Source organism: Triturus cristatus, chromosome 3_1, assembly GCF_964204655.1.
Source record: "Triturus cristatus chromosome 3_1, aTriCri1.1, whole genome shotgun sequence".
NCBI classification, from domain to species: Eukaryota; Metazoa; Chordata; class Amphibia; order Caudata; family Salamandridae; genus Triturus; species Triturus cristatus.
Genome location: NC_140583.1, coordinates 1068067013 through 1068082918, shown reverse-complemented (window position 1 = coordinate 1068082918; position 15906 = coordinate 1068067013). Strand labels below are relative to the sequence as shown.

At 43.1% G+C, this 15906-nt stretch overlaps 1 protein-coding gene across 3 annotated transcripts in view; it reads left to right on the top strand.

The window, feature by feature from the left end:
• Window positions 1–430: 430 nt before the first annotated feature.
• The window catches only part of MFRP (membrane frizzled-related protein), a 179919-nt gene continuing 164443 nt past the window's right edge, over window positions 431–15906 (top strand). For all 3 annotated transcript variants that reach the window (XM_085645926.1, XM_085645927.1, XM_085645925.1), the window contains exon 1: window positions 431–1129. In XM_085645926.1, the coding sequence (XP_085502052.1) occupies window positions 1076–1129 (54 nt within the window). In that variant the 5' untranslated portion in view covers window positions 431–1075. The remainder of the gene's footprint in view (window positions 1130–15906) is intronic.

Here is a 15906-nt window from a genome sequence, read left to right as displayed (position 1 = left end):
GCAGTCTTGGCCCAGCGTCACCAACGATTGTCCAGTACTTGCAATGTGTGATTTAAATCAGCAATATGCAGAGATTACTTCCAGTGGGTGCCTTTTAACTATACAATCACCACCCGCCCCGTACCTCGGGACCAAGCGCGACCCCTCTAGGATGGGGCCGCAGGAGGCACGCGCCTGTTCGCACAGAAACAAGGCCCTTTACTCCCCCACCCTGGTTGACACAGAGGCGCGTGACCTTCGCGTTTGTTCTCTCTTAAAGTGTCTCATAAAGTGCCACAGTGCCTTGGATATCTCGCGCCTATCCACCTCCGCGGCAGATGAAGGTATTTGCCACAACTGTTTGTTTTAGAGGGCTTTAGTTTCGTCGCATCACCTTCATCTACTTGGTCGTCGCCCCTTTAAGACTTCTTGCGGCTGTGCCATTCCCCCGGCCCCCTCACCTGATACGGATTAAAGATTTCGAGCCCTTTCGGCTCTAAATGTTTTCCCTCTTGCTGTTTCTGAAGTCCCCGCTCGGGTTTATCCAAATGCCAGCGGGTACTGCGGGTTGCCAGCTCGTCCTTTCAACAGCAGGACAAATGGGGGTCGTAAAAAAATAGGAAACCAGCAACTGATGAATATTATTGTTCTTTTTTGTTTTTTTTGAAACCTGGGTTTTATCCTCCGGTGCTAAGGGGTGAGTCGAGTCGTGCACTTGGCAGAGGCAGCCCTGGAATTGGCGTCATGGGGCAAGCTCTGCGGGCTCGCGCTGCGCAACCATGGAGATGGTGACAGCCGCAGAGTTGGAGGGCACGGGCACAGGCCCAGTCCAGCAGAGGGCATCCCCATAAGCAGAAGAGGTGGCAGTCCTGGGACCCTGATACGACAAGGCCCTTACGCCCCATAGTCTGGGATTCCGGTGCAGAGCAGGAAAGCTGGTGGTGACACAGAGGTCGTGAACTGGTGAGGTAGTTTGTCAAGGACAAGTGAACTGGATTGCAATTTGTGGCGAAGTCTGTCTGGAAGTGGAGCTAGAAGTTGCATGGCAGCCATGACAATTCAAGTCACCGCTTCATAGAGGGAGTGGGCAGCCATCATGAAGGACTTTACTGGAATGAAACTCTTTGGAGGTTCGGAAGACCAAAGCAAGGTGAGTTAACCCCAGTCTGGAGTGCATTTATGGGCTTTCATGCCTGCTTTAAGTAGCCCCACGTTGGTGATACATTCCTGGGGTGGGTACTCATTTCAATCACTGGCGTGGATCACCACACTCAGGTAAGAACCCATATTGGTTGGCTAGAGACTGAACCTCCCAGATGCACGTCGCTTGTGTTGAGTACTAGCCTTAATCACTCGGTATGAACTCCCAGTATGGGGTAGTAACTTCATACACTCAAAAAAAATCCCATTTGCTGGAGACTAACATCACATAGTCTAGTACAGAACCACAGTTCTTGGCATTGGCGTCAAGCAGTGGGGTTTACACCATGTAGACAATTGACCCCCTACCCATTCTTTCATATCTCATGGAACTCTGGTACTTAATACATGCACATTCAAGGAGCAGTCACTCTCTGCTTTCCTCTTGCACATTCAGGGTGTTCTCCCTCTTCAGTATGGATGTGCACACTCAGGATATAGTCACACTCTGCTTCCTATTTACACACTCAGGGAGTACTCACTCAGTGCACCTCACTTATGCACTCAGCACACTGACCTTCTGCTGTGGTCTCCATATAAAAGTCTAGAGTGCGCTCATCCTTTGTTTCCTTTGGCTGTCTGTTGTCCATTTATTCATTCTCTGCTCTCCACTTGACCCTCAGGTGATACTCACCATGTGCTCTCCCTTTGCATAATCACGGTGTACTCGGAATTTGCTCTCCTCTTGCATATTTACAGTGTACTTTCTGCTCTCCTCTTTCATACTTTGGCTGTAGTTAGGCTATATCCTACACTTACATATTGAGGGGTACTCAATCTCTGATCTTGATTTGAATATCAAGAGTGTACTCACTCTCTGCTGTCCCCTTACATACACCCTCGGGCGGCTATTCAGAAAGGCAAAATTATATGTGAGTAAATTGCATGCAAGTTTATTCTTACACTTTTTATTACATTTACACCTTTTGGTTATTCACCATTTACCAGTGTAAATGTATAACAAAGAGGTGGTTTACATGTTTCCACCCTCTGAAACCATGGGGAGAAACCTAATTTATGATTGTAAAATTACTACTTGTAACTTTTCACACAAAGGCAGAGAACTCCGCCACCGAAGTTTATTAGACTTTAAAATAATTGACAACACTTCTTATGGTATATTTTAATGTAAATTAATTTAATATATTTAGATTAAATGTAGAACAAAATAAAAATGCTACAACACTATTAACGTAATTTATAATATAATATTTAATTAACCAAAATATATTAATTTAAATTAAAAGTATTTTCAAAGATTTATTTTAAAAACCCCACCTAAAAAAAATGTTTACTTATCGGCAAATTATTTGTTCATTACCTAATAAAATTATTAAACATTATCTATATAATTAATTTTAATTAATGTAGTTATTTTTATTTTATAAAATTGCAGTTATTTTAAAATGTAAAAAACGGTTATTAAAATGTTTTAAAATAAAAAAATAATTATTTTTAAGTTATATATACTTTTTAAAAACATTTAATTGAACACGCATAGACACACATGCGCGCGCACACACACGCACACACATATTTTAATGTTGAAATACATTCATTTATTTTAACATTATTTCGTATGGGGTGTTAGTTTAAGTCCCTACCTCCATTATTTTCTATGAGAGGGAGTTGCATTAACAGTGGTTGGCCATGAGAGGTGCTGGTCCTGGTCTGAGCTGTAGTAAATTTACTAATACTTTGAGTTCTTTTTAGCTGTAGTAACTTTACAAGTGACGTTTGTAAATAGAAGTGTGCTTTTCTTTTGTGGGTGGTGCATGTCCGCCTTAAACTCCTTCCATGCTTAACCTCTCCTCATTCCTTCCTAAACAACTCCCTTTGAGTAGTAAGTATTCCTCATTTTCCAGCCACTACTCTCTGTCCATCCCACATTTTATTCTAAAACGTAGGCAATATGCATGCAGAAATCGCCGCACCAAAAGCATAGGTGAGGCGGAGACCTCTGCATCTGTTTGTGGATAGGATTTTGTCGTCGGTGAATAGAGCTATTGTAGTATACTACTAAATATATTGTACAATGTAGTTTGTGAATAGGCCTCCTCAGGGTCTATTCACTTACAGGTTTCTACTTGCACACTGAAGGGATAGTTGATAATCACGCTCTTCCTTCCACTTTTACACTTACAATGTATTAACTTCCCACTGTCACACTGCACACTAAGGGTCTGATTACGAGTTTGGCAGTGCGGAATCGGACTGCCATGCCGGCGGCTTGCACAGCCAAACCCTTGGTTGGACCGTCCGCCAGATTAAGAATGTTTCTTGTGGGTGGCAGACTATTTTTGGCAGTGCCTCTACAAATGGGCACCGCAATGGGAACGCTAGAAAAAGCTCCTGCATGGAAATGTCTGTAAAAAGTCCATGCCGTGCAGGAACTGTGGTGCGGTCACACAGGGGGGCACATGTTGTGCCCCCCTGCAAGCACCCTGTAGGGCCCTCTTTCTTTTCTCTCTGCCACAGTTTTCATGGAGGAGTAACCACCATAAAAATCATGGCGGGGAGGAAACTTGTAATATGGTTGGCAGGTTTGCGGTTGTCCCACCAAGCATATTGCTGCCTCTACACCGCCGTGCCACCACAGGGAATGGTGGTTCCCTGGCAGCGGTGGCAGTCCCATGGCAGTCCGATCGTCAGGGCAGTCGGAGCACCAGTGGCTGGACCGCCACCGCCTTGCCTCCACGAGTCTGGTGGTCCTCGGACTGCCAGACTTCTAACTGGGCCCTAAGGGTGTACTCAGTTTTTGCCCTCCACATGCAAAACCAGAGTTTAGGTACCTTTTGCTCTGCACTTACCCTCTCATGGTGTACTCACTCACTCACTGCTCTCCCCTTGCACTCTATAGAGTGTCACACTCTGCACTACAATTTCACACTCATGGTGTATTCAATTCCTGCTCTTCACTTACACACTCATGGTGAAGCCATTCTGCCCATGAGTTTCATACTTGGTACATCTCACACATTGCTCTTCACTTGCACAGTCAGGGTGTATGCACTCTTTTTCCTCCTTAATTCTCTGTTCTCCATATACACAGTCTTTGTTCAGTCACTCTCTGCTGTCCCCTTGCACCCCCAGGATGTAGCTATTCTATGCTCTAAGCTTACATATAAAGGTGTACTCAGTGATTGTACTTCAGTTATGCACTGAGGGGTACTCACTCTGCTATCCTCTTGCACACTCAGGGTAAACTCACTCTCAGCTTTCCACTTACATGATGCTGAGATAATCTTTTTTCTGCTCTTTACCTAAAACTCAGAGTGTACTCAGTTTATACTTTTCACTTGCCCATGCAGGGTGCAATCATTGTGCTCTGCTCCTCCCTTGCATGCTTAGTGTGCCCTCACGCTCTGCTTTCTTCTTGCACAGTAGAATCAGTCCGTACTCACTCTCTGCTCGACACAACCACACCAAGGATACTCATGTTGCTCTCCCTTTGCACACTTAGGGTGTGTTTACTGGCTGCTCTCCACTTAGTCATAGTGTACTCACATTCTGCTCTCCATTTTACGAGTTTGAGGTACTTATTCACTGCTCTCCACTTGAAGACTCTGTGTGTGTATTCACTCTCTTTTGTCACACTACCCAATCTGGCTATGCTCGCTCTCTGATCTTCCCTTGCATAAGGAGAGTGTACTTAATCTTTGCTCTCCACATACACCACCAGGGACTAATTCTGACTTTTCCTTGTACACTCAAGGTCGGAGCTCCACTTACACATTCAGGGTGCACTCACTTTCTTTTTTTTACTTACTCAAGGTGTAATCACTCGCTGCTCCCCCTTGCACACTCAAGATGTACTCACTCTCTTCTTTCCACTAACACACTGAGGGGTACTCACTTGATTCTCACCTAGCACACATGGTGAAATTATGTTCTGTTTCCTATATAATATAGTTAGAACCTAGTTTCCATAGGAAAAGCGTTTGTTGATTTGCCAATAACTTTGGCGCCATTTGATGAATCTTCATGAAATTTTCAAAACGAATTGTTCACTCAGGTCAGCTCCTCTCTTGAAAGTTTCGGGGTGATTCGTCAAGGGGGGGCCGAGAAAAAAGGGGGGTCCCAAAACCTGTTTTCTTCTTGTTAATTTCCATAGGAAACTTTAAACACGGCTACAGCCTGAACTGCTGTACGGAATTGCACCAAATTTGGCACAGTGATAGCTTTGGTCCAGAAAGCACGCTTTCTTTTAAATGGTGTAAATCCGTTCAGTCGTTTTTGAGTTATTTAAAGATTTACAGATATATATATTTGAGAATTGTGAGATCTGATTGGCTGAGCCCTCCCAAGCACAAGCTTGGCTCTGATTGGCTGCCAGTACTTCAAACCAGGAAGTGTTGGCAGCCATCTTGTGCCTCGGACCGAGTGAGAGGGGTAAAAGGTAAGAGAAACCTTAAAAAACAAAAAAGGGGGAGGTAGGAACACCCTGATCCCAGGCCCAAAAAAATCATATTTTTTTGACATTTTCGACCGGGTCGCGCTGGGTGCGCGAACCCCGTTGAAAATGAAAAAGACTTAATTTTTTAAAGCCCCCAGGTGGGCCAGGTCATGGGGGCATTCCTTAATTGTGTAGCGGGGCCCCCCGCAGCCCCGGGGACTGCCAGCTCCCCAGGGCTTTATAATATATGCATGGGGGCAACCAGCCCCCTGCAGCCCCGGGGACCGCAACCTCTCCGGGGCTTTATGATTATAGGGTTGGGGGCCTCGTGGGCCCCTGAGCCCCAGGGACCACCACCTCCCTGGGGCTTTAGTATTATAGGGTGGGGGGCCTCACGGGCCCCCCGAGCCCGGGGACCGCAAACTCCCTGGGGCTTAATTAAAAGAATTAAAGTATGGGGGGCTCCTGCTCCCCCACACTGCCCCGGTGACCACCACCTCCCCGGGGCACTAATCAATTGAATGCAACTGTCCATTCCAGATCCCTAGGCCCTGGGACCCCCACCTCCCCGGGGCTTTGCAAACATTTCGAGGGGACCACACGGCCCCCCCTCCTGGAGCTCTCAATGGCCTTAGCGACTGCCACCCCCCAGGGCCAGCTCCTGCAATGTCCCGGGTGCCTACCCCGGGACATTGCTGTGTGCTATGGCAGGGTGGGAGCTGTAGAAAACTCCTGCTTTGGTTTTTGGAAGCGAGAGCAGGAAACCTGCTCTCACTTCCAAAAACCAAAGCAGATTGCTTTTGCACAAGGGGAGCTGCATGTCAGCAGCTCCCCTTCTGCAAAAGCAATGCCGGCTCCCGCAGGAGGCAGGGAGCCGGCGGGACCGTGGGGGCATTGGGGCGCTCCCCACAGTTCCCAACGGAGATGCAAGACCCCGGGGGATGGGGTCCCAGCCCCCCTCCCCTGTAAATAAAAAAGAAAAAAAAAACAGAATGGGATAGGGTCCCTGGGGCCATTATTGGCCTGAGGAGCAGGGCCACACGTACCCCCTCCCAAAAGTAAAAATTAAAATAGGAAGGCTGGCCAGGCCCCAGGGGATGGGGTCCCGGGGTCATAATTAGCCTCTGGAGGGGGACCACGCGGTCCCCTTCCCCCAATTAAAAAAAAAACAAGGCTGCCAGGCCCTGGGTTATGGGGTCTATGGGGCCAAAAGTGGCCCAGGGAAGGGGGGCCAAGCAGCCCCCCTCCTATAAAAGAAAAAAAAAGAAAAAAGAAACCGGCAACTCACCGTATGCCCCGCCCCCTCCATGCATCACTCTGCAAAGTGGCACGGTGTAAGTTGGGGAATTAATTCCCCTTGAATACTTAGGGTCCCTGGGGGCCAACTAGCCCACCAGGTACCTCCAGTAAGCACCGCAGAGCTGGATTGCAGAGAGGTGGTCCACACCCACGCCCCTTATTATACCACTGTGCAAACGTGGGTCCTGCCGCACTGCTGACCATGTCATGAGTGATATAATATATGAGGTCATAAGCATTGCATTATGGGGCTTAAGTTATAGTTAACTCAGGTAACTATAACTGCTGAATTTCACTGGTTTTGTATGAGTGAAATGTGAGCCTAACTATAACGTCCCTGCAACCTTTGTTTATTTCAGTGAATTTCTAAGATTTTTAAATTCTATTACCTAACTATAACTACCAAGTAACCTTTGCTTTTTAATTATAAATTTATAGTCACTCATCACCCTCCATTTACATATGATTAAGACCCGGGGAGGGTTGAAACTCATTCTGCATCATTATGACTCTCTGAAATGAATAGCATTTGCTTATAAACAGATTGGTGAGCTTGTGTCATACTGACTGCAGAGGGCACTTTAAAGAACAGTGTAAAATTAAATATTTAAGTTCGAGTGTGAAATGTCTTCATATTGTGCAGGACATTGTTTGCTCTACCCTGTGAGAAATCGACTTCTTTGAAGCAACATGAGTTCATAATTTACCAGCACAAACACAGTGCATGATGGTTATTTTAGTCTGTGAAATCATATATGAAATACAAATGAATATTTGTTGTGCACCAAGGATTGGGAATACTTCTAATAACCATGATCTAATAATTGAGCATGGAAACTAATCACTGATCACCACTATATGTTTTCGAACGTGAGTTGAAATGTTTTTATCATCACTTTGTATGATTAACCTCAATTGAAGCCCTTCTTTAATGTTTATGTACTCCATGTTTAAAAAGATCATTTACTCATCACCCTGCAATTGCAGATGATCAAGACCCTGCTATGCATCATTGTGACTCTCTGAAATAAATAGCATTTTCTTATAAACCAGCTGATGGTCTTGTGTCACACTTCTGGATTCAGCAGAGTATGCTGTTGGTTTGCAATATATTTATATATGTATATACACATATATTCACTGAAAAAATCAAAGGTTGCAGGGACGTTATAGTTAGGCTCACATTTCACTCATACAAAACCAAAGTAATTCAGCAGTTATAGTTACCTGAGCTAACTATAACTTATGCCCCTCAATGCACTGCTTATTACCTCACATGTTACATCACTCATGACATGGTCAGTTACATCACTGATGACATCATCCAGTGAGTATAAGTTTTTTCTAAGAGTTTGGTAAACATATATAATAATAAGCTACTACAAAAGTTAAAATAGTTTACTAGGTGTACAACTAATGAGTGATACTATTTCTATCATATATTATGTGAGTGGATGTGTGACTGTATGTATTCATGTTAGAGTGAGTGCTGTATAGGTGTGTGAGTGGGTGTATATGTGTATAAGTGGATGTGTATATAGCAATGTGGGTGAGTGAGGACTGTGTGAGTGGCTCTATTGGTGAGTGAGTGGGTGTGTCAGTGGCTGTGTGGGTGAGTGAGTGGCTATATGGGTGACTGTATAGGTGAGTGAGTGGGCATCTGAATGGCTGTATGATTGAGTAATTGGGTATATAGCTGGATGTATGAGTGTGTGAGTGGCTGTTTTGGAGAGTGTTTCTCTGTATGAATGGCTGTATAGGTGAGTGAATGGATGTGGGAGTGCTTGTGTGGATTTATGAATGTATATATAACTGGTTGTATGGGTGTGTGAGTGTGCATGTCTGAGTGCTTCTATGGGTGAGTGGGTGGCTATGTTAAGAGGTTGTGTGGGGGAATGAGTGGGTGTGTGAATGGGTGTATAGGTAAATAAGTCGATGTGTGAGTAGTTATATGGGTGAGTGTGTGGCTGTGTGAGTGGCTGTATAGATGAGTGATTGGTTGTATGAACAGCTGTATTTGGGAGTCAGGGGTTACATGAGTGGCTGTTTGAGTGAGTAAGGAGGTCTGTGAGTGCATGTATAGGTGAGTGAGGTGTGAGTGGCTCTGTGGTTGAGTGAGTGGTTGTATGGGTCTGTGAATGGGTATGTGAGTGGTTGTGTGGGTGTGTGAGTGGGTTATGGGAGGTTGTATAGGGGTGTTAAAGTGAGTGTGAGTGGTTGAATGTATGATGTCATCAGTGATGTCATTTGGGATGTCATGGGTGAGGTCACTGACCATGTCATAAGTGATGTCAATCCCCACCCATGTTTTACCACATTCTAATACACTGGTGATACAAACACGATTGAGGCAATGGACATGTTCCTTAGAGACTCCCTGAGTAATATCATCACAAGGCTTGGCGTGATCGAAGAAATATTATTTAAACACTCGAAACCTTTGCTAACCATCGATGCGCCATCACCCATCCCTAGTGTTCCTAAACCCAGGATAAACAAGGAGCAGGGCAAGCCCGCTTTAAAGTTAGGGAGTATCCAGTCAAATTTAAGACATCACGACGATCATGCACCTTCCTCCCAGGGCAATATTACAAGCCACTCACATTCCAGGCAAATTGTGGCTGATTGTCATGTTGATGATGGTAATCGGCATAACGCCACATTAGCTGTAAACTCAGTTCACGCTTTACCTGCCTCTCTTTTGGACCTACCACCTGCTGCTACGCCTTACACAGTCATATTAACTAATGTCCCAAAATTGAGAGATGATTTACCTGAACCCTGGCAGGTGTTAAGAAACAAGTCCTTAGCTTGGTTGGGATCTAGGGTGGGTGAAACCGATAGGTTGTTCATGGAGTTTAAGATGGTAAGAAGGGTGAGTTGGCTGGGAAGAGACCCCAAAGTCTTTCCGGGTGATTGCGTGGTTCTGAATTTCAAGACTCCCCAATTTGTTCGTTGGATATTGCGTAGCATGGATTACCACGCATTGTGTTTAGGCAACATTGGCGTGGTTCCTTTAGGCTTTTTTTATAAGCCCAGTGCCCCGCAACTAAGAACCCCAACTATAGATTATGGCTATAAATATTCCATCCAGACATACAATCGTTTTGAGCATCTACCTTCATTAGAAGAGGTAGATTGACACAGTAGACTGGTTAAGCCAGGGGGTAATATGGTTGAAGATCCTGGGGAAGGCCCACCTACTATGATTCACGAGATTTGTACGACACAACCTGTAGTTAACTTTATGCAAAATGATGCGTACAATGCGATCAGGGTGAAGAGAACTTGCAAGGCTTGTATTAGGCCCCCTCTCCCTGCTGGTACTGATAGATCTAGCCCTGACTCTATGACCCTTATAATCCCTTCTAAGGATAATAACATGACCTTGGGTCTGGGGTCCATTATTGATCCTCAAATCCCCATGCATTTATTGTCACCGCTAACAACTTTGGGTACTGGGAGCAGGGGGAATAAGTCTAGAATGGGCCACGAGGGACTTCAAATTGTATATTGGAATGTCGCAGGACTAAAATCGAAGATTTCTAATGACTTGTGGTTGGATTTTATAGGGAATTTTGACATTCTTTGTCTACAAGAAACCTGGTTAGTAGAGTCTGCCCATTTGGCAGGATATCGAACTTTCTTTACACCAGCTGTTCCGTCCCCCAGTGGTAGAGCAAATGGAGGCCTTTGCACTTACATCTCAAATCTTGTGACCTATGATTAATGTAATTTTCTGGATGACCCTTATTATCAAGTCATTGGTTTAACTTGTGATTTACTCGTGAAGGTGATCATTGTCAATTTTTATAATAACATTCCACAGCATCTCCTCACAAGTATTCTGAAATCTTTATTAGATGTTTTGGAGAGGCTCTACGACTCAACGGACAAGGACGTAGTTATCTTGTGGGGGGGTGATTTCAAATGTTCTTTATGTAAACATATAGGCAAAGGGACATGTGGTTTAACATATGATTTTAATGATGAAGATTGCCTCCCGCACTTTGCGCACACGGTCCAAGGGGACCTATTCAATGACATATTACTAACATATGATATGGGATTCTGTAACATGTTAACAGCCCCTACGACAGATTTTTCCCCAACTTTTAACGGCCGTGGTGTCTTGTCCACAATAGATTTTATTCTGACGTTCAATAGGCATTCTTCTAGAGTAAAGAAATTTAACACACACAACCTGGCTTTAAGTGATCACTTCCCAATAAGCTTAAGTCTGATGATACAATGCCAAACTACAAAATCGAGGGGTAGAAATATTAATGATATCAATAATATTAAACTTAGTAGGCAGAACGGCTATGCATTAAGTTGGGAATGTGTAAACCATGAAGATCTCTTGAGTAAATTAGTCACAGATTGCTATAGTAACTTTATGTATTGCTTAAAAGAAGAGGGCGATCGAAGCGAGATTGTGAAGAATTTTTCAATAATTGCTGCAACCATTAAGTCGGCCCTCTTTGTTGAAACCAACAAAAGCAAATCAGTGAAGCACGGATGTTTTGATCACTCGTGCACTCAAGCTTACTCAAAATTGAAGTCTGTGCTCCATGCCAAAATCAAAAATTCACTTAACATCAGTAATGCTAGAAGGGAGTACAAAATTGCCCTGAAAAACAGGAAACAAGAGCTAAAAGAAGTTAATGTGGTTGGCATTACAGGAGGCAGCCCTGTTGAAAGACTCGGCAGCCTTCGGGAAGGCTGTTAATGCTCCTTTTTTAATTAATTCGGACAGAGCTAACATAGAGATTGCAATTTCTGAAAATGACTGGATCAGTCATTACACACATCTCTATGATTGCCCTGTCGTTGCTTTGGATCCTCCTGGGCTCCAAGTAATCGAGCCATTTTACCGGGGATCTCAAATTGAAAAGCATTTGGTTTTCGAGTTACAGGAAGTAATCGAGGCCATAATGACCAGCCAATGGGGCAAGGCACCAGGCCCGGACGGTGTCCCTGCAGATCTTTTTAAATCTAATCTTGAATTATGGGGACAACTTTTAACTTCACTTTTTAATGCATCTGCAGAAAACAGTCTTCCTCCAACTTGGCTAGTTTCCATTTTAGTTCCTATTTTTAAGAAAGGAGACAGAGATAATCCGGCTTGTTATCGCCCCTTTTCCCTGCTAGACTCCTCTATGAAAATTGCTGGTAGAGTTAGTTTAAATAAGTTACAAGATTGGGCTGAGGACCGGGGAATATTATGTGATATCCAATATGGCTTTTGCAAGGGAATGGGGACTGTGGATCAGAGTATCAACCTAAATCTTTTAATGAATAAATATACAGTGGCTAAAAGGGGTAATTTATATCTAACTTTTGTTGACTTATCATCAGCCTTCGATTGCGTTGTACACGCGAAGTTATGGGAAATTTTAGATGAGCTTGGTGTGGATATTGTTTTAGTTACCTTTCTCAGACAGCTTTATGCAGGGGCCAAGGCTATGGTACGATATGGGATGGAGGGCCAATGTACAACTGACTTTAAGATAGGAAAAGGAGTGAGACAGGGTTCTGTTCTCGCTCCCTTCCTTTTTAACTTATATATTAACGGCCTAGAAAAATATCTAGTACAAAACTGCAGTGACCTCCCCCAAATAGACTCAAGAACAATTCCGGCCCTATTATATGCAGACGATGCCGTGTTAATGGCCCGTACCCCACTTGCCCTGCAACGAGTAATTTCTTCATTCGAGAAATTTATGTCCAACTTGGGGCTTACCATCAATGTCTCTAAAACTTTTGCTATGACTAGTGGCAGTAGTATCAGCAAGGGTTTAAAGACCATGAATGTGTACGATAAGCCGATAGAATACACCAATTCGTTTGCATATTTGGGCATTTTATTTGATAATAAATTAAGTTGGCAACTTGCTGTAAAAACCAGGAGGGCCCTGTTCGCTAGAACTGTGACTGCCCTTCATAATTTTAGCAAGAAACTGGGTAGGAGGCCCCCGTCTGAGCTGCTGAAAATTTACAATGCAAAATGTGTTTCTGTTGCCACTGATGGTGCTGGTGTTTGGGGGATTGTTGATGTTACCTCCCTGCAGACAGTAGAAAATAAATGTTTACGGTTTCTACTGGCAGTTCCAGATTCTACATCAACCTACATATGTCACGCCGAACTGGGAATTGGTTATCTAGAAGATACAATTAAAATTCAACCAATACTCGAATGGCACAGGATTTGGACCTCGGATAACCTGGCCTTGAATCGTAACATTATTATAGATGTTTTAAAGTTGGAAGGGGCGCCAAGGATAAGATGGCTAACTTATATTAAATCGTTTTTCTGCAAACTGGATCACTGTGAATTTTATGATGACCCTACCTCTTTGTCCCTGATTGCGAGAAAGGACTTGAAAAAACTGTGCTTGGACTACTTAAATGACTGCAGACTGTCTATAGAACTGAAGAAGATTTCTGTTCAGGCACATCAGTTGATCTCCACTCATTTTTTAATACAACCGTACATAACAATTGTTACTGGAGATTTTGATAGGTTTTTGTTAGTCCGTTTCCGCTTGGGAATTATCCACAGGTTATTAAGTTTTCCTGCCTGTAATGATTGGTCTAAATCTCTTTGTAATTGTCCATGTGACGATATATCAACCCAATCCACCTTACATGTTGTCTTTTTATGCAAATTGTATACCATTCCCAGGAAAAGATGGATTCTGCCAGTTTTGAAATCCTTTGGTGTTAGGCAGTGTCGCCCTGCCCTTTTAGCCCTACAAATGTTAGACTCACCCTATGTCGTAGCTTCCGTCACCGCATTTTTAAAATTCATTTTTAAATCAAGGAATCAACTGTTAATATAGCTATGTTTATTGTCTTTTTATGCATTGTGCTTTTGCTTTTATGATTAATGATTTTAATCGAATAAAGCTCTATTGAATTGAATTGAATTGAAGTGATGTAATATATGAGGTCATAAGCAGGGCATTGTGGTGCATAAGTTATAGTTAGCTCAGGTAACTATAACTGCTGAATTTCTCTGGTTTTGTATGAGTGAAATATGAACCTAACTATAACATCTCTGTATCCTTTCTTTTTTTCAGTGAATTTCTATGATTTTTTAAATTCTATTTCCTAACTATAATGTCCCTGTAGCCTTTTTTTTGTGTATTTCTACTACGTTTTATAATACCATTTCCTAACTATAACATCCCTGTAACCTTTGTTTTTTTCAGAGAATTTCAACATTTTACATTTTTTTATTTCCTAACTGTAACCTGTAACCTTTGAGAGTGGGTGTATGAGTGGCTGTATAGGTAGGTTAGTGGGTGTGTGAGTCTCTGAGTGGGAGAGTGAGTTGGTGCGTGAATGTCTTAGTGGGCCTGTCACTGGTTGTGTGAGTCTCAGAGTGGGTCTATGAGTGGGTCCGTAAGTGTCTGAGTGGGTCTGGGAGTGGGTGCATGAGTCCCTGAGTGGATCTGTGAGTGGGTGCATGAGTCTCAGAGTGGGTCTGTGAATAGTAACTAGAGGTAAATGGTAAACTCCTCTCCGCTGATGGAATTTGTGGAGTTTTATCACTCAGTGCTCCGCTTCGAATGTGGACTTTGGCAAATACTCCACCAACCCGCCGGTGGAGCAAAATTTGCCAGTGCACTCACCCCAAGTCTCAGCAGTCCCGCTGTGAGGGACTTACTTGTTGCAACAATAGGGGTTCTTAGCCCCCAATGACCCTCAGCAGCCAAGGAGTCTTCATCCACAAACCAGTAGTGCACCAGGATGCCCTGTTGCAGGGTGATTGAGAAAAGGGGCTTATAGAGCCTATGGGGCCCCCTCCTTTTTTATCAATAAAGCCCCGGGGAGGTGGTGGTCCCTGGGGCTCAATGAGCCTTAGGAGGGGGGCCTGTGCGCCCCCTCCTATTCTTAAAATATGCCCCTAGGACTTGGCCCACCAGGGGGCCCTTTTGAAAAAAAGCGCAGGAGAACACTCTTGTTTTAAAAAAAGAAATTGCACCAAATTCTATCCAATGATCATCTAATGAATTCACATACTCTTGTTTTAGATGGCTTTAGTTTCACTGAACATCAAGAATTGAGAAAGGGAACCAGCCAAAACACGTTTGATTCTGTTCTTTTGAATAAAAACGAACCCCTACTACCCTGTGAGTGCCTGTCAACTCCTTTCCAGGAAATTATCATATATATATAATATATAATATGATACCATTCCTGGCAACAAGGAATGACAGGCGCTGACTCAGTGGGAATGAAACACAGCAAGCTTATTCCAATAGATAGCCTAGACGAGTTTCGACGGCGAGCCACCTTGTTCACTACATCAGGCGCCATCGAAATCCATCACTATATAGTGAATACTCTTGGTTGGTTGTCACAGCAATCGTGCATAATAGTAAACATAGAAGTTGCATACATAAATGAAAATAACAGTGCATATAAATCATATAATTGTTATAGATTGTATTTGTGTCAGCACAGAATTAATGTGACAGAAAAAGCTATAGGAAAAAAATAAAATTATAAACTGAAAGCTAGTCTATGTAGCATTATGTCAAAAACGGACCTAGGCCCTGTGAGACATAAAAAGAAGAAAGATTAAAGGTTAATCAATCTCTTCTAACCCTCAAAATTCTGCATTTTTTTCAAACACACCAACAACATGTATGTAAATTTGGTAAATTCACTGGATTCCCAGGAAAAAATGTGAGAGTGGCAGAGTGTGCCAGAGTTGCGATCTAGGGTGCATGCATATGTACTGAGCAGAACATTATATACATATGACTCCATATATTGCTGGTTGCATCTAAGACTATTGTATCTAGTTGAGCTTTTTGATATATCTTAAGGTACATCATTAATCCCAGGTGGGCAATTCGAACCTACTGACAAGGAGTAAGAGGTATATATATATATATATATATATATATATATATATATATATATATATTTTTTTTTTTTCACTTAAAAAGCCATAGGTTTGAGATATGTTATAGTTAGGAATTAGCATTTAAAAAACCTTTGAAATTCACAGGAAA